Source organism: Helianthus annuus, chromosome 17 (assembly GCF_002127325.2).
Source record: "Helianthus annuus cultivar XRQ/B chromosome 17, HanXRQr2.0-SUNRISE, whole genome shotgun sequence".
NCBI lineage: Eukaryota > Viridiplantae > Streptophyta > Magnoliopsida > Asterales > Asteraceae > Helianthus > Helianthus annuus.
This window is the reverse complement of record NC_035449.2, coordinates 165,663,673-165,688,187: the sequence shown is the minus strand read 5'-3', so window position 1 is coordinate 165,688,187 and position 24,515 is coordinate 165,663,673. Positions and strand designations below refer to the sequence as shown.

Here is a 24,515-nt window from a genome sequence, read left to right as displayed (position 1 = left end):
GTACTGCGGGTTAGTTGAAGGTCAGATTGGCAACATTAATCTGACACAGGAAGACTATCAGCAGATTGATAAAGAGGAGATGGAAATGATGGATATCAAGTGGGCCTTTGCAAGTGCTGTTAGAAGAGCAAAGGATTTCATGGAGAGAACAGGCAGAACCAGCTTGGAAAGCAAGAAGGATACCAAGTATGGGTTCGATAAGCAGGCCGTAAAGTGCTTTAACTGTGGAGAACGTGGCCACTTTAAGCGTGAATGTACAAGGCCCTCTCAACATGGGAACCAAAATCCCTTCAGAAGTCAAGGGAACAGGGCAAACCAGAACCAACCAAGGAACAATGAGCGTACATTGGTACCGGTTAACAACCAAGCGGGACCATCAAATGCCAACCAGGCACTTGTGGTTCAGGTTGATGAAGGCTGTGACTGGTCTATTCAGTTAAGCAGTGATGCTCCGGATGGTACTGCATGTTTTGCTAAGGTTGTGAAAGATCCAGTTCACACCAGTGGTGGAGAATCTTCCGCCAATGGTGGTGAATCTTCTGAGGATGAAGACTCCTCCAGTTATAGCAGGAGTTCCGATGAAGAATCCTCAAGATCAGGTGATGAGAATGTGGGTGAGATATCTGGTGTTTCGATTGATGCTGATATTGATGAACTTTTAGAGGAAGCTACAGCCAGAACTGATAGAAGATCTATTTTGGTGGATCAAGCTGCTTATGCTTCGTCTTCTCTTCATTCAGCCTTTATGGCTAATGTCGGCAGTTCATCAAGTCAGGGTGTTCCAGGAGGAACTATCAGTAGTCACTGGATTGTTGATAGTGGGGCATCCAGGCACATGACGGGCGACATGAAGCTTCTCTACGACGTCAAATCTATTAGAGGCGGTTATGTTGCTTTTGCTGGAGATAAGGGTGGATATATTACGGGTGAAGGAATAATATCCAACGGGATTGTCAGCTTTGACAAGATCAACTTTGTGCAGCAACTTGATCACAATCTTCTTAGTGTTTCTTAAATTTGTGACAAGCAGTTCTCAGTACACTTTGATGCTAATGGATGTTATGTGCTGAAACCCGGCTTCAAAATTCCAAAAGAATGGATTCTCTTGTCTGCTCCAAGGATAAATGATTTGTATGTCCTTGATTTGAGCCAGGCTATTACTACGTCTGCACAAGCAACATGTTTCGTTTCTAAAGCCACAGAAAAAGACACTATCTCTTGGCACAGACGTATGGGTCACATTCACTTGCGCAAAATGAATCATTTGGTTTCAAATGAATTGGTGAATGGTGTTCCTCTCAAAAATTTCCATCTTCAAGACGTTTGTGTTTCGTGCCAAAAGGGTAAACAAACAAAGAAGAAGCACCCTACAAAGAAGATCAACACGGTGGCAGTTCCCCTTGAACGTTTGCACATGGATTTGTTCGGTCCTGTCAAGCACAAAAGTATTCGGGGTGATCAATACTGTCTCGTGATTACTGATGATTATTCAAGATTTTCTTGGGTGGCGTTCATGGCACACAAGAGTGAAACCTTTGGAATTATCAAAAACTTTATCGTTCAGATTGAGAATTTGTATAAATTAAAGGTTAGGCGGATACGTAGCGACAATGGTACTGAATTCAAAAATCATGCCATGGCGGAGTTTTGCACTGAAAAGGGTATTCTTCATGAGTTTAGTGCAGCTTATACTCCTCAGCAAAATGGCGTCGCTGAACGAAAGAACCGCACATTGATCGAGACTGCTAGGACAATGTTGGTAGAGTCACAGTTGCCCATTCCATTCTGGACTGAAGCTGTAGCCTCTGCATGTTATACATTGAACCGAGTCCTTACAGTCAAAAGGCACAACAAGACTTGCTTTGAGCTCATTAACAAACGGAAACCAGATTTGTCTTATCTTGAACCGTTTGGAGCTCCATGCACAATGATCGATCCTAATGGAAAGTTTGGGGCAAAAGCAATTGAGGGATACTTTCTTGGGTATGCCACCCCTAACTTACGTGTCTGGAATCTAGAGACCAAAAGGGTCGAGGAATGGTCTGAAGTCAGAGTACAAAGGCACACCTTGCCAGTTAAATGTCCTGGTCAGCCTTGGATGTTTGAGTATGATGACTTTTTCAATTCGATCAATGTTGAAGCCGTTGAAGAAAATGTTGCGGAAAGAATGTTTTTCGAGAGTGACAATGCAACAGTTTCACCGGTGGTTCGTCCAATTCTTGTCAATCTAGAACCATCTTCTTCGGTGAACAACAATACTCTCAACAATGAGGATTTTCATGATGCAACCGAATTGAACGAATCTTCAGAGGATGATGAATTTCTAGATGCAGATCAAGAAGTCCCTACAACAGCAGTTATGGTACTTCAGAGGGTACTCCTCCAGTGGATGCCCACAGAACAGCTGAAGCTACTGCATCATCCTCTTCGTCAATTCCGGGCCTTGATTTGGTTGTTGATCTTAATCTCAACAATCTGGGTATCAATATTCCAGTTCGAGATAATCCTGAAACAAGGATTCATAATACCCATCCTCAACAAAACATCATAGGAAATGTGCAAAGTGGCATTCAAACAAGAAACATGTTGCGGAACAACAACAATGCAGGCCTGTATGCAGCAATTAGAGAATCCGGGCAACAAAACGATTGGTCTTTCGCGTGTTATGTCTCACAGGAAGAGCCAAGAACTTGGAAAGAAGCCATGAAAGATAACTCTTGGGTGGAAGCCATGCAGGAAGAATTGCAACAGTTCCAGAAGCTGGGTGTCTGGAAACTCGTAGAGAAACCTGCTGGATACAAGAAGATTGGTACCCGTTGGGTGTTCAAATGCAAAAAGGATGACCGCGGAGTTGTTATCCGAAACAAAGCGCGTTTAGTCGTTCAAGGTTTTCGTCAGATAGAAGGCATCGACTATAACGAAGTGTATGCACCAGTGGCACGTCTCGAAGCAATTCGAATCTTTCTAGCCTATGCGTCCTTCAAAGGATTCAAGGTTTATCAGATGGACGTGAAAAGTGCATTTTTACATGGTGTGGTTGAAGAAGAGGTGTATGTCGAACAGCCTCCAGGTTTTGAAGATCCTATCCATCCCGATCGGGTTTGGTTGCTCAACAAAGCTCTCTATGGTCTTCATCAAGCACCGCGAGCTTGGTACGCAACCTTATCTAACTATCTGCTGGAGAACGGTTTTCGAAGGGGTCTTATCGACTGTACTCTTTTCATCAAAGAACAAGATGGAGATCTTCTTCTGGTACAGGTATACGTTGATGATATTATTTTTGGTTCTACTAATGATGTCTTGTGTAGGAATTTCGAGCGCATTATGCAGGATAAATTCGAGATGAGTGCTATGGGGGAAATGAACTTCTTTTTGGGCCTACAAGTGCAACAAACGGAGTCTGGGATATTCATCCATCAGACTAAATATGTTGGTGACATGTTGAGCCGATTCCAGATGTCCGATGCAACGCCCATTGGTACCCCATTGCCGATAAATCACGGAATTACTCCAGACTTGAAGGGTGAAGCTGTTAGTCCTTCACACTACCGCGCAATGATCGGATCTCTTATGTACCTCACAGCTTCAAGGCCAGACATAATGTACCCAACGTGCCTGCTTGCCAGATACCAAGTGAACCCGAAGGCCTCACATCTTGCAGCTGTTAAAAGGATTTTTCGTTATTTGAAGGGTTACCCTGACACCGGTCTATGGTACCCTAGGGATAATAACTTTGAATTGGTAGCTTTCAGTGATTCTGATTTTGGCGGATGCAAAATCGACGGTAAATCCACAACGGCTGGATGTCAGTTTTTAGGAAATCGCCTAGTCACATGGCAGTGCAAGAAGCAGACATGCGTCGCTACATCAACATGCGAAGCTGAATACATTGCTGCCTCAAGTTGTTGCTCCCAAGTTCTTTGGATCCAACAACAATTGCGGGACTACGGTTTTGAATTCCTAACTACTCCTATTTACGTTGATAATTCTGCTGCATTACAGATCACTCGAAATCCTGTGCAGCATTCAAAAACCAAACACATCGAAATCAAATATCACTTCATACGTGATTGCTTTGAGAAAAGGCTAATCGATGTTGTTAAGGTCCACACCGATGACCAACGTGCCGACCTTTTTACCAAAGCTTTTGACAAATCAAGATTTGACTTTTTATTATTGGTAAACGGCATTAAGGTCAAGCCTGAGTAAAACCAACATCGGAAAATCATTTTTGTAAATACCTTTGTGTTTTTAAATTTGTCTTAGTTTATTGATTTTAGGGGGAGTAAATCCAAAATTTGAAAAAAAAAATCCAAAAACATCGAAAAATTTCAAAAACACAAAAACAATAGAAAATCAAAAATGAGTTTCCTGGCGAGCAAAAGAGAAAATGATAGTACATCAGTGGTCTATCCAAACCTCTTTAAACCTTAAATGAAAAACGATAAGCGGCTCTATATAAGATGTATCGGTAGGCTCACAATCATTTTAAAGTGTGCAGGGTGATATAAACCTTAACCGACTGAAGACCAGGTGGGAACCATTCATTGTCATATGGTCTTAGTACCGAAATTTCGTTTGATAGATTGCCGAGGTTCTGAGATATTCGGTCTTTATGCTGCTTATCATCTGGGTATCATGGTTGTATCTTTTACCGAAAAATAACGGGGACGCAAGTCTAGATCTTCCATGATACTATACATACGTGTACATATTGCATACGACCTCAATAAGTGATCAACAATCACATGTCCAAACAAATAAGTGATAAAATATCACATTTTTCCGGGAGTCAAGTTCGTCTCTCTGCTGTACGAAAGTACTGACCTGTTCACGGACTTGCTCCTGTGCCCTCATGCATTGAAAATCAAGTTCCTCATTAATAAGTGATTTTATCACATAGGGCTTGTTTTCAAATCAAAATAAGTGAGAATCTCACATCATATACGGTCAAACAGATGATAATCGGTATACTCACCGGTAAGATGAACCCTCGTGCATACCTTGATACGGGAATGTGTCGTGATGTGGATGAACACCGGTCGGTAAGTATAAATCATACCTTAACGTATCCCCTCGCCATGATTACATCTGATAAGTTGAGCTTAAGTGGACAACAATACCGATAATTGTTATAGGATGCCTATCTTAATGTTAATTAATTGAACAACAAGATCGTTATGGCATGACCGTACACTGATATGATTCTCTTACCCTCGAAACTCGCAAAAAGAATGTCTGTAAATATTTATTTACTGCTTTCAGTCTTTACATTTCAAATATTCAAAAATACCAAAAAGATTTTAGGTGTGTTTTAATATAAACTTTATAAAAGCCAAAAAGATTTTATTTCTATTTTATTTTCGATCGTACGATGTTGGATCTCAAGTCTTCGTTACCTGAAACCTGAACGAGAACTGAATTGACTAAATCTTCATAAACGGTCGAAATTTGCATGTTTTGAAAGTTAAAAACTAAAATTGATAAATTTGTTAAACTTTCAAACTGTCGGAGGGTGTTTGATTGTGACATGGTCATTCGTGTGTCATTTGTTTATATTAACTATATTCCAAGCAGTTGTTCTCATTACGCGTTTAGATTTCTTGCATGTGCAGATTCTAAAGGCAAGGAGAACATGGTCGATGACAAGCTTCGGAATGAAGACACGACGTGAAGGCACTCAAAAGATGAAGATGATCGAGTTGCCGCTGACCATCATCAACACCACAAGGATCTCAAGCACTAAAGATCAAGTCATTCACGAGCATAACTCAAGGGGGAACTTATGTTAAGGGGGAGTTTGTCAACACATTTCCTACATGATACGGGTAGTTTGTTGATACACTTTCTACTTTCAAGACGTGAAGACATTGAAGATCCTCCGACATGGAAGACATGGAAGATGAACCTCGCGAGTAGCGCCCAAGGGGGAGTTTGTTGATACCTATTATGTGGTCCCGACTCGACTCGGTTCGACTTGGCTCGGTTCGACTCGGTTAGGTTCGGCTCAAGCCCGACGTCACGACATTCCTCCGTCGTGCGCCCCAGAGTTCGACACACGAAGCACGGAGAGCCGAGAACACTTCCCGCTTGACACATCATCATGACATCATCATGATGATGTCATGATGATGTCAAGACTTTGACTAAAATGCACATATTTGAATCAAGTAGAATGTACGTGCATGAGGTTCATTAACTTGGGCCAATCAGCATACAGTATGGATTTCAACAGTTGGGCCAAAGCCCATGTTGTTGACGAAATAGAGAAGGATCGACGAAACAAAGCAGTTTCGTCGAGCAGGATCATGTTTCGTCAATGACTATGTGTTTCCTCAAGCTCCTGATTCGCCAAGCTGTGATTCGTCAAGTGAGAGTCTGATTCGTAGTGTCTGTGCTATAAATACACTGTCTGTGGATAAGAAAGTAAGAGAACACATAGAGAGAACACAGAGAGCACACACACACGAGAGTTTGAGAGAGTTTGAAAAATACATTTGTAAACATTGAGCTTGTAACCGAACCTTTCATTCGTATTAATACAAGTGGTGTTAATCGGTGAATATTGTGTGTGTTGTTTTGTGCGTGTTCTATCTCGGTTTGCCATTCCGGTTGGATTCCGCACAACCGGGTTGGTTAGTATACAAGGATTAGGCGACTAGATCCTCCTAGCCGGACCTACAGCTTTTTTGTTGTTTTTTATTGTTTTTAACTTTTAGTTTTTTTTTTTTGTCTTTTTCATTCATTTCTTTAGAATTGGTATTAATATTCGCTTGAACATCGTTTTTATGGTTTCCTATGAACAGAGCCGATAACAATCTAAGTCACGTCACGTAGCACACGTGAAAATGATCAAACTCCCGCCGCATAGCACGGTGGGAAAAAACCTATTTTTATTTTCTTAATTGGTATTATTGAAACCGATATTGATATTCGCTTTTATCGAGCTACGCTTTTATGGTATTCCGATGAGTCGAGTCGATAATGACCAAAGTCACGTCGCGTAACATGAGGGAAAACCGATCATACTCCCGACTCGGCGCTCGGAAAACCCTGGTATCAATATTCACTTTTATCGATCTTTGCTTTTATGGTTTCATATGGGTCGAGCCCATAACGACCAAAGTCGCACCGTGTAACACAAAAAAGATCAACTCCAGGCGCGTAGCATTGGGGGGGGGGCTATTTTCTTAATTGGTATTAACGGAACTGGTATGGGTATTCACTTTTATTGTTTCCGACGAGTCAAGACGACAATGACCAAAGTCACCGCATAGGATGGGAAAGAACAATCAAACTCGCGTCGTGTCGTGTGAGGGATGAAAACCTATTTTTTAATTGGTATTATCAGAACTGGCATCGATATTCGCTTTTATGGTTTCCGAAGAGTCAAGTGGATAACGACCAAAGTGACGCCGCAAAGTGTAGGTTCAGTTGGAGGATCAAGATAACCAACTTCCTTGTTTGTTTACACAAATACGAGTGCGGAATCCACGTAATTATGCAAACCGAAGCAAAGAAATGCAAAACACAAGTAACCGAAGATTCACAATCCTAGATTAACTAAAGAGAATCAGTACAACACATACACACAGTGCTTACAACTCTCAGGGTCTCTCTTACTGAAATGAGAAGCAAGTGTCTAACACCCAGTAACCCTACGAAGAAGGTTACTAGGCTCACGAACAATCCTCAGGCCCACGAAGAATGGAAGTCTTCGTTGACCATACCAGCGAACAATCCATCACCACGAAGAATGGTTCTTCATGGTGAACAACCTGATAAGGACATTGTTCGTGACATGCAATCCCACGAAGAATAGGGATTCTTTGTGTTGGTGCACTTGTGTCTGTACTTTGTCTGTATTCGGTCTGTATACAAACGATGTTCTAAGTCTGTAAGTTGACCAAGTAAACCATCCTCCGGTTTGACTTGGTCAAACTGATAGAAAATAGTTGTCTGTCTCGAAGGATAGCTCCTCGAAGGATACTGTTGATCCTTCGAGGTACTCGAAAGATATGCTTCGATTGTTAGACCTCGAAGGATCATCCTTCGAGGTCATTGCTGATCCTTCGAACATATTGTCATCGATAGATGATCCTTCGGACCATCTATTGGATCCTTCGAGCAGACCTGCTGTGTATGGGTATATATACCTATGCAGTGTGTTGTGTTAGACAGTTCTGAGAGTTCACATAGGTGCACACACCGAAAGAAAGAGAGACTTCTTGAGAGCTTTCTGTCCGGAACTCACACACACACTTTGAGAGTTTACAAGTTAGGTTTGTAAACATTGTGCTTGTAACCGAAACCTTCATTTGCATTAATACAAGTTGTGTTAATCGGTGAACCCTTGTATGTTGTGTTTATACTTGCTTAATCCCGGTTTGCTCGCTAGCTTGGATTCCGCACTCGCTAGTGGGTTAGTATAACAAGGTTTGAGGTTCGTCATCCGACAAAAAGGGACCTACAAGTGGTATCAGAGCTTGGCTCTTTACCTTGTTTAAAACCGGGTTTTTCAAGTTCTTGGTGTGTGTTTGAACACTTGGTTTAACACCCGTTTTTGTTGGTTTTTCTACACTTTTAAACTGGAAAACGTGTTTTAAACTTACCGGGAGTGTTCGTAAGTGGGTTGGGTAACTTGAAAACTTGTTCTTGAGTGATTTGGTGAATTCCGGCAATATTCCGGTTAAGGTTCCGGTCACCGGTTTCTGGGTTAAATTTACCATTTTGGGTAAGTTCTTGTTTGAAAATCGTGGTTGGTAAGATAGTACAGTCTGCCATACCCTTTCGCCGAAAGTTGACTTACCAATCCATCACCTTTTCACCTACCCGTCACATCTGTGTCAGTGTGTCATTGAGCATTCGAAAGATATCCTTCGACATCGAAAGATATCTTTCAACATCGAAAGACCATCCTTCGTTCAGAGACAGCTCGATAGATAAATATCTTTCGAGTAGTCCTCCTGAGTCCGAAACATATCTTTCGATAAGGGAATCTTTTCGAAAGATAGTTGTTCGAAAGATAAGGATTTATCTCGAAAGATAAGGATCTTTCAAGTGTGAATCTTTCGAGATTTTGAATCTTTCGAAGCCATTGCTCGAAAGTCAACAGTGATCTTTCGAACACTGTTGATCATTCGAACAAGTGTGATCCTTCGAAAGACAGATATACGAAAGATAAGGATATTTAACTCGAAAGATAAGGATCTTTCAAAAAGGGAATCCTTCGAGTTCTTGAATCTTTCGAAATTATTGTTCAAGACTCAACAGTAATCATTCGAGTACTGTTGATCCTTCGAACAATAGTTGATCTTTCGATTGTGGTCAGTTTATTGCTAACAAGTTTCTGTGATCTCAGATCTTTCGACCAGGATTCTTCGGCTGTGTGATCTTTCGGAGTTTTCACTTAGCATTTATTTTGCTCATTAATCATGAATCCGAGTTGGTGGAATCCTGCTCCAGATAGTGGTAAATATACAAGTTCAGGAGTTACTCCTTCATGGTGGGGTACACCGGCTCCTGATAGTGGAAAATACACGTGTACAAGTCTATCACCATCATGGGCCGAATCTCCAGTATCTACATCTTCACAAGCAAATGCTTTACCATCAAATCAATGGGCATTAGTAACGGGTCAAACTCCGAGTGTACAAAGTATCTTATTAAGCGAAAGTGAAACAGGAAGCTTGAATCGACCCCCAAAGCTGATGCATTTGAATGAATATCCAGGATGGGCTGAGAGGTTTAAACCATATGTTCTTGGTCAAAATACGGAACTGTGGATACGTTTCACCACAGATTTCGATCAAGCCATAGAGGTTGCTGCTTCAGAGACTGCGTCATTTGCTGATCTTCCCGAAGATAAAAAGAAAACGTATGATCTGGAAAAGAAAGCATACGCCATTCTCACCCAGGCTTTGAGCAAGGATATTTATCACCAGTTTGTCAGCTTCAAGACAACTAAGAAGTTGTGGGACGGGTTGAAAATAAGAGGAGTAGGGAATGAAGCAACACGTCAGCTGCGTCATGATCTACTCAAGAAAGAATTTGACAGCTTCGCTTGCATGGATAAGGAGTCTCTGGGAGACATGACAAGTCGTTTCTATCACCTGCTTACTGAATTGAACAATTTTGGAGTTACAACAACTCAAACAGAGGTGGTAAAGAAGTTTGCTGATGCCTTACCTCCTCAATGGAGTAGTTTCTTGGAAATCCTTAAGTATAACGGAGCGTTGAGAACTACAAGTTTTAACGACTTCGTGCAGCTTTTGGAAAACAAGGATCAGGAGGAAACATTGAAGGCGAAGAGAGTTCCATTGCCACAGAATCCAGAAATGTATTATGGAACTTCCAACTCTTCGTCTGCAAGAACTGGTTCACATGCTCCAATTCAAACGGCGTTTGTCACAAGCACAGATTGTTTTGGCAATCCAATACAAGTTCCTGTTAAGCCGCCTCCCACCACAGATATATTTGGAAATCCAATCCAACCACCTCCACCTCCTCCTGCTCAACAACAACGTGCATGTTATGGAGGAACATCATCTGCTGATCAACAATCAAAGCCAAATACAGTACAGCTCGACATTTCAAGCTTTTCTAAAGTCAGTGTAGAAGTAGCCAAGGAACACATGGAACTACTTAACACTATAGTGAGCGCGTACTGTGGGTTGATAGAAGGCCAGATTGGCAACATTAATCTGACACAGGAAGACTATCGGCAGATAGATAAAGAAGAGATGGACTTGATGGATATCAAGTGGGCCTTTGCTAGCGCTGTGAGAAGAGCAAAGGATTGGTTGGAAAGTACTGGCAGAACCAGCTTGGAAAGTAAGAGAGACACCAAGTATGGGTTTGATAAACAAGCAGTAAAGTGCTTCAACTGTGGTGAACGGGGTCACTTCAAGAGGGAATGTGCAAAGCCAGCACAGCATGGAAACCAGAACCCCTTCAGAAACCAGGGCAACCAGCAGAACCAGAACAGAAATAATGAACGTACATTAGTGCCTGTCAACAATCAAGCCAACCGGGCACTTGTAGTTCAGATGGATGAAGGTTGCGACTGGTCAATCCAGTTTGGTGGTGATGCTCCTAATGGTACAGCTTGCTTTGCTCAAGTTGTGAAGGATGTAGTTAACACCAGTGGTGGAGAATTTTCCGCCAGTGGTGGTGAATCTTCTGAGGATGAAGACTCTTCTGGGTACAGCAGGAGTGTTGATGAAGATTCATCTGGGTCAGGCGATGAGAATGTGAGTGAGACATCTGGTGTCTCGGCTGATGCTGATATTGATGAACGTTTGGATGAAGCTACAACACTAAGTGTTGGAAGATCTATTCTGGTGGACCAAGCTGCTTGTACTTCGTCTTCTCTCCATTCAGCCTTTATGGCTAATGTCGACAGTTCTTCAAGTCAGGTATGTGTCGATGAACCCATTGCTGTAAACTGTGATAACTGTGATAGCTTGCAGGCTAAATGTGTTAAGTTAGAGGCAAACATGTCTGAGTTGCAAGCCAAACATGATGCTTTACAAGCTAGTTTGTTTGACTTGCAAGACAAACATGGTTCCTTGAATGATGAGTGGTGTGCATTGCAAAGCAAACACGAGGCTTTGCAAGAAAAATATGATGTGACATTCATCCACAATCAGAAGTTGACTGTGGATCTTTCAAAATGCACAGAAGCCAATATGTTTTATGAAAACCATGAAAAGGAATTTAAGTCAATGATTGAGACATTAAAGAAAGATAAAACTGAATTGACTAAAATGGTTTCCAGAAAACAAACGGACATTAATTTGTACATCTCACGTCTTGAGGCAATGCAAAAAGAAATGGTCTGTGTAAAAACGGAAAGTGAGGCAATCCAACTCAAGCTAGACAGCTATTTGAGCTCTAGCTACGTGTTGGATCACATCATTGACGTTCAGAAAGAAAAGAAGGATGTCACATGCATAGGATACAAAAAATGTCCACCACCAGTCAGACACAATTATGATGCCATGCCTGATGAGGAGGATAGAGTGTTCTTCGAACCATCTGTTCCTCTTGATGTGAAGGAGTTTGCAGCAGGACTCGGATACCAGAAAGAAGTATCCTCAGATTCAAATGTGTCAGCAGATACATCTGTAACAGCTGAACAGAAACAGGATCCTCCAGTTGAGGTTGAGGATGCTGATTCTTCAGATGATGAATCTGATGATGCTGCTCCAGCAAAGTCTGATGCGGTAGTCAAAAATGAGGACATACCTCTTGAGAATCACATTCTATGTGATCCCCCTGCCACACCCGCTAAGACTGTTGCAACTGAGTCCTCGTCTGAGAAGGAGTCGGAGAGTGTGACCTTGCTGTACACTTTGGTTGGTGATGATAAAATTTACTCAGACAAAGATTTTCCTATTAAGAACGTTAATCAATCCTTAATCAGTAAAGTCTTTGAAAATTCGACAAGTAAGTTTTTGGGAAAGAAAGGACCATGTGTTACAGTTACACAATGTCCTCCAATCCCAAAGGCTGAAGTTCGAAAACAATTTGGCAACAAGAAATTACCAGCAATGCCAAAACAGCAAAATCACACCAAGCCCAAAGGAAAGTCACCGGCTCAAGTCCAGAAGAAGCCGAATCAAAAGAAGAAGAAAAATGTTAACTTTGTGAAATCGACGGGAACAGACAAAATTGAGACGTTTCAAAATAAATCTAACTTAGATTTTGTCAAACAAGCTACTGTTTTGAAAAGAAGTGAACAAAACAGCTCAAAGCCTAGTACCTCGAGTTCACAAGGTTCAACATCATCGGCTAAGAGAACACATGATTCTTCGGGGTATGTTGAACGAAGATCATGTTTTGAGTGTGGAACCATTGGGCATATAATTCGAAATTGCCCTTATCTTCATAAGCAGAAAGAAAAGGTTGATGCTCCCCGTGATCACAATGACCGTAAGCGATCTGCTTCTGTCAGACAAGATCCCCGCCTTGTAAAAGAAAGGGAAAAGAAGCAGAAACGCCAACAGATCAAAAAGATTGAAAAAGCAATTAAAACCGATGTGGTTCAAAAACAATCTGTTTCTGTAAAATCAGCAAATTCAAAAACTTCAAACTGTAATGAAATTAAAATTTTAAAGAATGACACTGATAAAACAAAACAGAACTGGAAACCAAAAACGGTTAATGCATCAGGGGGACCATCACAATTTACAAACCATCAAAGACAAGAAGTTATTGTCATTGATGAGAATGGAAGACCCAAGACCACAATGGCTTAGGTCCCACTCTCCAACTAATCTCTGAGTGAGTGTGCAGGAAGTTCCAGGAGGAACTATTGATAGTCTTAGGATTGTTGATAGTGGAATGTCCTTGCACAAGATAGGCGACAGAAGAAATTGTTGCCTTTGATGGAGAGAGAGAAAAGAAAAGGAAAATTTGGATGAATGAAGTTGCAAAATTCGACCAAATGAAGAACGTGTCAAATTTGGTCATTATGGTTTTTGATCGGGTCCACAGGAACGAATGAAGTGAAATGTGTGTCGATGCCTTGGCGTGGATTGAACATCCGCACACCATTTCTGAAAGAGAAAGTCAAAGACCTTCGCTGGTGAAATGTGGAAGACCAGCCGGACCCGGAGGTTTATGAGCTTGTTGCTGTCAAGAGATTTTTCAGTAGTTGCAAATTCGACTTTGAAGTCCACACCGGGTGGATATCCAGTTGGGAGAGTGCTTAGATTCCTTGCAATGCACGGAACAGTTGCAGGATACGCCTTTAAATTCTTCATCTCTCCTATACTTGTCGATATTTTAGCTGCTTTGTGAATTGTTATTATCTCGTACAGCACTCTTTGACATGACACGTTGATCTCGGATATCACCTTACACGTGATTGTTTCAATATGAAACTCATCAATGTTGTCATGGTCCGCACCGCTTACCGACATGCCAACTCATTTTTCCAAAATTTGTTAAATCTTTTCTGATAAAACTTAATTTTGGTAAACGGCATTAAGGTCAAGCACAAGAGTAAAACCAACATCGGAAAATCATTTTTGAAAATATCTTTGTGTGTTTTTAAATTTCTCTTAGTTTATTGATTTTAGGGGGAGTAAATCCAAAAATCAGAAAATCCAAAAACATCGAAAAAATTTCAAAAACACAAAAACAATAGAAAAACAAAAATGAGTTTCCTGGCGAGCAAAAGAGAAAATGATAGTACATCAGTGGTCTATCCAAACCTCTTTAAACCTTAAATGAAAAACGATAAGCAGTTCTATATAAGATGTATCGGTAGGCTCACAATCATTTTAAAGTGTGCAGGGTGATATAAATCTTAATCGACTGAAGACCAGGTGGGAACCATTCATTGGCATATGGTCTTAGTACCGAAATTTCGTTTGATAGATTGCCGAGGTTCTGAGATATTCGGTCTTTATGCTGCTTATCATCTGGGTATCATGGTTGTATCTTTTACCGAAAAATAACGGGGAGGCAAGTCTAGATCTTCCATGATACTATACATACGTGTACATATTACATACTGCATTCGACCTCAATAAGTGATAAACAATCACATGTCCAAATCAAATAAGTGATAATATATCACATTTATCCGGGTGTCAAGTTCGTCTCTCTGCTGTACGGAAGTACTGACCTGTTCACGGACTTGCACCTGTGCCCTCATGCATATGAAAATCAAGTTCCTCATCAATAAGTGATTATATCACATAGGGCTTGTTTTCAATTCAAAATAAGTGAGTATCTCACAATTTATACGGTCAAACAGATGATAATCGGTATACTCACCGGTAAGATGAACCCTCGTGCATACCTTGATACGGGAATGTGTCGTGATGTGGATGAACACCGGTCGGTAAGTATAAATCATACATTAACGTATCCTCTAAACATGATTACATCTGATAAGTTGAGCTTAAGTGGACAACAATACCGATAATTGTTATAGGATGCTTATTTTAATGTTAACTAACTGAACAACAAGAGTGTTTTGGCATGACCGTACACTGATATGATTCTATTACCCTCGAAACTCGCAAAAAGAATGTTTGTATATATTTATTTATTTAATGCTTAACTTTTATTGTTTTCTTTTAAAACAGTTTCGCCGTTTGGTGCATATCAGCACGACATTAGCGGTGATGTCGTTTGATAACACTCAAAGGATTTTAAATTGTTGTCTTTTAATTTCAAAAATTCCAAAAAGATTTTAGGTGTGTTTTAATATAAATTTTATAAAAGCCAAAAAGATTTTCTTTCTTCTTTATTTTCGATCGTACGATGTTGGAGCTCAAGTCTTCGTTACCTGAAACCTGACTGAAATCCGAACTGACTAAATCTTCATAAACGGTCAAAATTTGCAGATTTTGAAAGTTAGAATTTAAAATTGATAAATTTATTAAACTTTCAAACTGTCGGACGGTGTTTGATTGTGACATGGTCATTCGTGTGTCATTTGTTTATACTATGTTCCAAGCAGTTGTTCTCATTACGCGTTTAGATTTCTTGCATGTGCAGATTCTAAAGGCTAGGAGAACATGGTCGATGACAAGCCTTGGAATGAAGACACGACGAGAAGGCGCTCAAAAGATGAAGATGATCGAGTTGCCGCTAGCCATCATCAACACCACAAGGATCTCACTTCATAAAGATAAAGTCTTTTCACGAGCATAACTCAAGGGGGAGCTTATGTTAAGGGGGAGTTTGTCAACACACTTCCTACATGATACGGGTAGTTTGTTGATACACTCTCTGCTTTCAAGACGTGAAGACTTTGAAGATCCTCCGACAATGAAGACTTGAAAGGACATCAGAGTTTTGAGAACTCGAAGACCGAAGACCGTCGAAGTTCGAGACGAGTCTACAACTATAGAAGATAAAGACAAAGCTACAGCCAAGGGGGAGTTTGTTGGTGCACTTGTGTCTGTACTTTGTCTGTATTCGGTCTGTATACAAACGATGTTCTAAGTCTGTAAGTTGACCAAGTAAACCATCCTCCGGTTTGACTTGGTCAAACTGATAGAAAATAGTTGTCTGTCTCGAAGGATAGCTCCTCGAAGGATACTGTTGATCCTTCGAGGTACTCGAAAGATATGCTTCGATTGTTAGACCTCGAAGGATCATCCTTCGAGGTCATTGCTGATCCTTCGAACATATTGTCATCGATAGATGATCCTTCGGACCATCTATTGGATCCTTCGAGCAGACCTGCTGTGTATGGGTATATATACCCATGCAGTGTGTTGTGTTAGACAGTTCTGAGAGTTCACATAGGTGCACACACCGAAAGAAAGAGAGACTTCTTGAGAGCTTTCTGTCCGGAACTCACACACACACTTTGAGAGTTTACAAGTTAGGTTTGTAAACATTGTGCTTGTAACCGAAACCTTCATTTGCATTAATACAAGTTGTGTTAATCGGTGAACCCTTGTGTGTTGTGTTTATACTTGCTTAATCCCGGTTTGCTCGCTAGCTTGGATTCCGCACTCGCTAGTGGGTTAGTATAACAAGTTTTGAGGTTCGTCATCCGACAAAAAGGGACCTACACTTTGTGGGGAACCTATACACAAGCAACAACTTGCAGCAAACAAACAGTAAGTTCAAAACACACACATAACTAACAGTTGCACACATGCAAACTGTTTTACAACACTAACAAAATAAACGTCATGCTAAGTCAATCATGGAATCATCAAATCTGAATCCCATCAAGAGTGATCTTTGTCTAATCCGATAAATCAGTGGGTGTAACCCGCAAATAGATTTATCTAATAGTTCTCATACGATTCAGAGATTAATCCAGATTTTATCATAACTTTGCAATTTCAATTCAGTTGCAGGTTTGTTTAATTTATCGAATTACTTATTATAGACCGATTATACAACACTTATTCCGTAATCTTCTATCACCTTTTCTCCTTTCCAAATTTCTTATCTCCTCTTCTTTCTTCGTCTGAGAGCATCGAGATTGGAACGCTCCTTCAGTTGCTTTTCTCACCAGAGTCTCATCGTGGCATTCAAACCAAGTATCTTGAATTTTTTTTGGGCTGCTTCCATGTATTGGGCCGGGATATATTAAGAGAGACAGTGTAGTGTAGGCCTGTAGGGGCCAGGTAAACGAAAATAGAGAAAGCGGTGACATGCAGGATCCATGCCCTAGTTAGCCACAGAGTCAATTTACAACTGAAAATCATGTGATCCTCCTCGTATTCTCCGGCACCAGCAGACATTCCAGTGTTCCTTTTGCGTTTTTAACTTGGTAAAACCTTCTAAACGTTTTTGTATTCTGCTTTTAGCTATTGGAGTTTCAGCCGATGGATGTTCGTTTCAAATCCCAAACACTAATCGAACCCTAATTTCTCAGTTTTTGTATTCTGCTTTTATTGTCAGGTAAGAACTCGATCGATCAGGTTTTCACCTTTAAACTTACAAGTGAGACTTTTCAGTTTGCATAATCGAACCCTAATTTCTCTTTAAATATTAGCCTGTTGTATTTTTATTAATTGAACGTTTAAAATAGAACTACTATTGGTTACTTTCTGTTGTTAAAATGCATGTTCTGATGTTTGTTTATATTAATCATAACTATCAGGAAGTGAAATGAGTTCAAAGGAAGTGAAAATGAGTTCCATAGGTGAGGATGTAGATGACAGGCTTAGCGGGTTACCTGAAGACACTATTTCACATATACTATCCCTAATGCCTACAAAATTCGCTGTGCGAACTAGCATTTTAGCCAAAAGATGGAGGTATAGTTGGATGGGTGTCACCAACCTTGACTTTGATGATATTCACCCCTTCTATAATACTAAAATCTTGTCAAAATTTGTGGACCGGGTGATGGAGAATTGCAAATCGTCCCAACTCGGCCTATTACGCTTACATTTTTCTAGGAAACAGGTTAAAAGGGAAAGCGTATCAAGTTGGATTGATAAGGCAGTTAGGTTAAACGTTTCCGAACTTGACATACAGGTTCTCACTTTTGAGTTGCCTTTAAGCCTTTTCACTTGCAAGACGCTCACAAAATTAAGAATAGGTGAGGAAAATCTTAAGTCCCGTGTTTGGGAGTGTCCGTGTCCGGTCAATCTTCCTAGTCTGAAAACTCTTGACATTGTTGTTTTTAACAATCCTTTTGTCAATGCATTTGAACTCATCCGTGGTTGCCCGATCCTTGAAAATTTATCTTTGGAAGTATTTATTCAACTGGACGAAGAAGAAGATTACATATTCAATATCCCTACTTTGAAACGGCTGAAACTAATAGTGCAAAAAGTGTTTTCGTGGGTTACCAAAAAAGTTGTATTAAATGTCCCTAATCTTGAATACCTATATGTTGGCGGTAAGTTGGGATCGATTTTTATCATGGAAGATTTGTCGTCATTGGTTGAGGCATCAACTTCATTTCGTTGTTTACAATCTGATGATATGTGGCTGGAGTTTCTGAAGGGAATAAGTGGAGTTAAATCCCTTTCAATTAAAAAAGTAAGTTTCCAGCTTCTTATTGACTTCAATATGTTGTAATGTTGTTGACTTGTTAGTTAGTTTTTACTCTTTTGTTGATTTTTGTTTACAATTTCACGTACCAATTGTAACTTTATATTTGTTGAAGTTCCCATTCATTTCAGTTCTGCCCATCTTTCCATATATGAAGCATTTGCGGCTTACAAGTGTTTGGTACTCTGGACTAGTTATTGAATTCCTTGAAAGTTGTCCCGAGTTGAAACATTTGTGTATTGAAGAGGTATTGAGCTGTTTTAAAGCTTTGATGACTTTCTTTAGTACCTGTTTACTTGCATGCTAACATTTGGGTTTTGTCTTTTTTGTTAAAAAAAAAAACAAAAGATGACAGGTAAACGTTGGATTAAACCAAAGGTGGTTCCTTCTTGCATGCTAACAAACCTTACAACCATCAAGATTTCAAGTTGCAAAGGGCAAACACATGAAATAAAGTTTCTGGAATACATGTTGGGGAATGCAAAGGTTTTGAAGACGGTAACAATCACTTGCGAAATCTATGCCATAAAAGAAGAAAATTGGTTTCGTGCAAAGTTGCTTAAGCTTCCAAGGATTTCCAGGTGTTGTGAGATCCGTTTTGTGAAGTGAACATCGTTTATATCATGCAATGGCCTATACTGAGGCTTTTATTTTGGGTTGTAAACCATCTACTTTGTATTGCCTATTGATAGGGGTGTTTGGATTTTCATTTAATTAGAGGCTGTAATCGAATGTTGACATGTTTTGGTGTTATAACATGATAGTCGATTGGAACTAGCTTGAAGGGAGATCTTTGAGGTTTCATATGATAAATAATAGTATAAAAGATCATGGCTTATAATTTTTACTAGTGTTTAAGGATGGAGAGTGGATCCCTACACATCTTCCACCCCAATCACTTTTATCATTTACATTACGATATTTTGAAATTTCGTTTCGTATTTTATTTATTCTCTTATGTTTTCTGTTATATTTTTCTTTTCTATAAATATCGATACATTTACAAACTGTTAATTTTTTATTTAATTTCAATATAGTTTTTATTAAAAGCTAAGTTGTTTACACATCTCAGTGAGCTTGGCGTTACGCCGGTTGGGGTCACCTGAATTATTTTGTATAGTCGAAAGATCGAATCAAAATGATATATCAAAATGATAGAAGTTACATAAAATCTCTTTTGGTAGGCTGAAGATTATAACTTGCCAAAAAGGGCCATACATTGATTAGAATTAGCCATAATTTGCTATGAACCATCCCAAATTCAGATCATATTTGCTGCACATACCACAACACTAACTCTAGTAAATGGGTAAGTCTGATGCTATCCGGTCAAAAAGGGTTTGCGTCAAAATGCATTCCGACCAAAATGGGCTCAGGTTAAAATTAAAATGAGCGTTTAATAAAAAAGTATCAAAATAGGTTCACACACTGTTTTACAACGGCAAGTGGCAGTAGGTTGAGATGGGGCGGAAATGGCTAGGTAAGTGCTGCTGACAATGGCAAGGAGTTGGTGTCGGTGGGGTCATGGAATTATTTATATGTAGTAAACTATACAAAAAATTGGGTTGATGATTTAAACCCGTTTGATAAACGCATTGTGCTTGGGTTGTACTAAAACTAAAAGGTTGACCTATTAAGTTGTTTAAAAGTATAGGATTGACTTTTTAAAGTTTTTATGTTCAAAAAAGGAACCTGGTCACCGGGATTTGAGACTCTTCCAGGAGACCCTGTAACCGTAATCGAGTATGCTACAACTAGCCAATTCAGGGTTATGGCAGATCCTGTAAGCGTAATTGAGGGCTGCTACAATATTTGAATCTCTATTTCGCTCTCAAAACAATAAAAGAGACTAAAAATCACCTTGAAATGCAATATCATACTTTTGAATCCACATACCCGATGATGTATAAAACTAAAAACCATTAAATGAATATCTGATAAAAGTCCAAACAACAGGAAACACAAATTGGGATGCAATTACTTAGACATAATCATCAAACCGTAAATCGTTGTGAAAGGTTTATAATTTTAAAAGACAAGACTCAATCCATTAAAAACAGTTTCATTTAACAAAAGCTATTTAACTACAGTAGATGAAGAGAACGATTTCCAAGAAAATGGCTTTCACAATATAGGGAAGCCCTTGGAACGTTGAGAAAGTGTCCACACAACTGCATTTCTTTTTCTATGCATAAGTTTTCCCATGTAATTGTTACCGTCTTCAATGCCTCTGCTTCCCCAACATATATTCCAGAAACTGTATTTCAGGCTTTTGCCCATTGCAATTTGAAAACTTGATGGTTGTAAGATTTGTTAGCATACAAGCCGGAACAAACTTCGGATCAATCCAACTAGATCTTTTACGCTTCTGTTTTAAAACAATCAAGATTAAAAAAAATTCTCCATATCTTTATGCAAGGATAAAAGAATTTAAACAAGTAAAGAAGAAATATCATCAAACCTTGAGAAATGGCTCAACTACTTTCCCGATACACAAATATTTCAACCTGGGACAACTTTCAAGATAGTGAGAGATTTGTCAATATTCGCAAACACCCTTCAACTCCAAGTGCTTCACGTTCTGAAAAACAGGCAGAGGTGAAGATAATGGACTCTTGAAGTTAATGTGTGAAATTACTTTATGAGCCGAAAGTGATTTAACTCCATTTATTCCTTTCAAAAGCTCAAACCATAGACGAGGATTTCTCATTTGAGTACATGAAATAGATGCCTCAACCAGAGGCGACACATCTTCCATTACAAAAGACGAGCTCAAAACTCCATGAACAAATAGGCATTCAAGATTAGGGACGTTTAAAACAACTTTGTTCAGTACTGATGTACATTTTATAAATGATAGCTTCTGTCGTTTCAAAGTTAGGATATTGAATATGAGATCTTCTTCAGAATTGCACTTTGTTACTTCCAAAGATAAACTTTCAAGCACTGGGCAACCACTAATGAATTTAAATGCATTAACAAAAGGATTGGTATAAACAACTATGTCAAGGGTTTTCAGACAAGGAAGATTGACAAGACACGGAAACGACCGCTGCCAAACTGGGTGATAACGATTTAATTCGTTATCCAATCTTAACTTGTCAGTGTCTTGCAAGTGAAAAGGCTTAAAGGCAACTGAAGCGTTATGTCTTGCTAGTGCGTATCGCAAATATCGTAGGCATTAAAGAGAGTATGCGTGAAGTAATTTCTTCTGGCAACATGCTAAGCCTGTCATCTACGTTGTTTCTTACGTTGATGAATTTGGTCAACCTAAATCCAATATGGATTGGGTTTCAATTCGAAACTAATTAAAGTTCATTTATGTGTGCAGGATGACCTCATCCGTACGAATGAGCATTTACAATACAAAATCAGTTATAACATTTAAGCCCTGACATCAAGACATAGGCAAAAAAACATATGCAATAACAGTCTTCCACTTGGATGTTGCCGCAGTCTTGATCAATCTTCCAACATCTTTAAAACTTGCTGTCAAGATTTCTAGATGTGGACATATGCACTAACAATCTACAAAATGCCACTCCCATTATTGAAGTTCATTTTTAGCCTTTGAGAGCTAATTGAGATAATTTTGTTTCAACATAAGAAATTGAGAGTTTCACAAGCTAAATCTAAAGATTGTAATATAAAAGATTTAAATAGAAAAAGAATAATAAAAAAAGCTTGGGACGATCAGGAGCATGGTACCAAGCATCCCATGATGGGCCGGAACGGGGAGGGGAGGGGGGGTTGTGCCTCGGCATCCCAAGTGACTCCCAAGCCCTCCCTCCCCCAGAAGGCCATAATACATATGTTGTTTCTCATATAAAACATTTTTTGTGATCTAATGAACATAATTAAATCATCCAAAAATTCATTACTATATATATATATATATATATATATATATATATATATATATATATATACATATATATATGGTTAACAGGGAATCAATCCGAAAAAAACATGTGATAAATATATTTTGACTGTAGATTGAAAATCCAGAGAGTCTAATTTATTAAGAAAATAAAGTAAAATGCAAATCAAAGGATAAGGTTATTATACAAAAGGTTAAAAGTGTGAGAAACATTGTGGAGATGACATGTCAATCTAAATTAAATCAAAAGGGTAAACAAGTAATTTTATTATTGATTCAATTAATTCAAAACCTTCCATAACCGCCACCTTATTTATTGGAACATGATTTTTTTTAAAGATCACTATAAAAACACTACAAATAACACTGCAACCACCATTTAGCACATATATAACACCATTCAATAATTATATAACACCATTCAATAATTATATAACACCATTTTAAAGATCTCTATAAAAACACTACGAATAACACTGCAAACCACAATTCGGCACATATATAACACAATTCAATAAATATATAACACTATTCAATAAGTATATAACACCATTCAATAAGTATATAATACCATTTTAAAGATCTCTATAAAAAACACTACGAATAACACTGCAAACCACCATTCAGCACATATATAACATCATTCAATAAGTAAATAACACCATTCAATAATTATATGACACCATTCAATAAGTATATAACACTATTAAAGACATGCAGTATCGATGATGATGACACCAGACTCCGTCTCCCATTATTCAAACCCGTCAACTTCGATATTCTTCCTTCTTCTCCACCAATTTCAATTTCTACAAACCCTAGATCCACTATTTCATGCTCCGTCGTTACTGTCACTCCTGTCACATTTGCGAATTCAAAGCTTCAAACTCTCACAGCCGAATTCAATTCCATATCCGAGCCGATTGACCGCGTCAAGCGGCTTATTCAGTACGCGAGTCAGCTACCGCAACTCGACGACTCGGTTAGGGTTCCGGCGAACCGAGTGATGGGATGCATGGCGCAGGTGTGGCTCGATGTGAGGATGGATTTAGACGAAATGATGAGGGTTTTGGCGGATAGTGATTCGGAGATTACGAAAGGGTTTTGTTCGTGCTTGATTTCGGTGCTCGATGGAGCGACGCCGGAGGAAGTTTTGGGGATGAAGACGGAAGATTTGGGGGATTTGAATGTTGCTGGTTTGCATGGAACCAAGGTTGATTCTAGGGTTAATACCTAGAAAAAGAAAGAGGAATCGAAATTCTATGGATTTGATTTACAGTTTCCTATTTTCAAGTGGATATAATAGACTCTATTACCACTGCAATTTTCAAATCAGTCCAAAAAATAAAACACATTTTACGATTTGGTACCTATTGATCACAACCATTAGATCAAAGATCTAATGGATGAGATTCTTTCTTACCTTTCTCACACTTTTGTTATTTTTTACAGGAACCTCAATCTATATATCAAATTAAAAAGACTAAACAGGAAACCACAAAGACACCTTAAAGCAGTTATACAAATAAAAAACAAACAATCTGTAATAACAAAAGTAAAACAAACAATCTGTAATAACAAAAGACAAAATAGTAAACTTTTATGCCAGTAATATAATTTTACGATTCTGACATATAACATATGACATGGGATTACATATAAATTTTAGGGTTATTGAATTTTATCACTCCCAACTATTGGGTATTGGCTGCTGTCACTCCAATTAAGACATTGACTTCCACCACTCCCAACTTAATTCAAGAAAGTCGATTAATAGCGGCGACATATGTCACCGCTAATAGTACTGATCTGTGCCGCTAAAGTTAATAGCGGCGACATGTCGCCGCTAAAGGGTCGCCGCTTAAGGTTGGCCGCTATTAACCCTATGTCGCCGCTATTAACCCTTGTCGCCGCTATTGATGTTGACTTTTAGCGGCGACAGATGTCTTCGCTAATAGAGTCTTCGCTATTGATTATGACTTTTAGCAGCGACATGTGTCGCCGCTAAAAGTCAATTTTTTTTTATTTTGCTGCATTTGCAGTATTTCCAGCTATAAACAAACCTGCCAATTTTCCAGTTTTACGCAACACAAACAAACTAAACAAACATAATGCTTTACATACTAAAATCGCATAAAAT

The 24,515-nt window shown here is 39.1% G+C and overlaps 2 protein-coding genes across 3 annotated transcripts in view; both read left to right on the top strand.

The window, feature by feature from the left end:
* The window catches only part of LOC110922104 (F-box/FBD/LRR-repeat protein At1g78750), a 54,600-nt gene extending 35,322 nt beyond the window's left edge, over positions 1–19,278 (top strand). The window contains exons 1-4 of one of the 2 annotated variants that reach the window (XM_035986926.1): positions 17,277–17,391; positions 17,594–18,483; positions 18,611–18,742; positions 18,844–19,278. In XM_035986926.1, coding sequence (XP_035842819.1) covers positions 17,602–18,483; positions 18,611–18,742; positions 18,844–19,104 — 1,275 coding nt within the window. In that variant the 5' untranslated portion in view covers positions 17,277–17,391; positions 17,594–17,601 and the 3' untranslated portion in view covers positions 19,105–19,278. Of the gene's footprint in view, positions 1–17,276; positions 17,392–17,593; positions 18,484–18,610; positions 18,743–18,843 lie in introns of those variants that run through there. The other variant, XM_022166437.2, reaches the window with a different exon arrangement.
* A 678-nt stretch (positions 19,279–19,956) lies between these two features.
* On the top strand, positions 19,957–23,612 carry LOC110925186 (sufE-like protein 2, chloroplastic). The gene is made up of 3 exons (XM_022169155.1): positions 19,957–19,975; positions 20,184–20,278; positions 23,088–23,612. Exons 1-3 carry the CDS (start codon positions 19,957–19,959, stop codon positions 23,610–23,612), a joined length of 639 nt encoding a protein of 212 aa, XP_022024847.1.
* Positions 23,613–24,515: the final 903 nt, after the last annotated feature.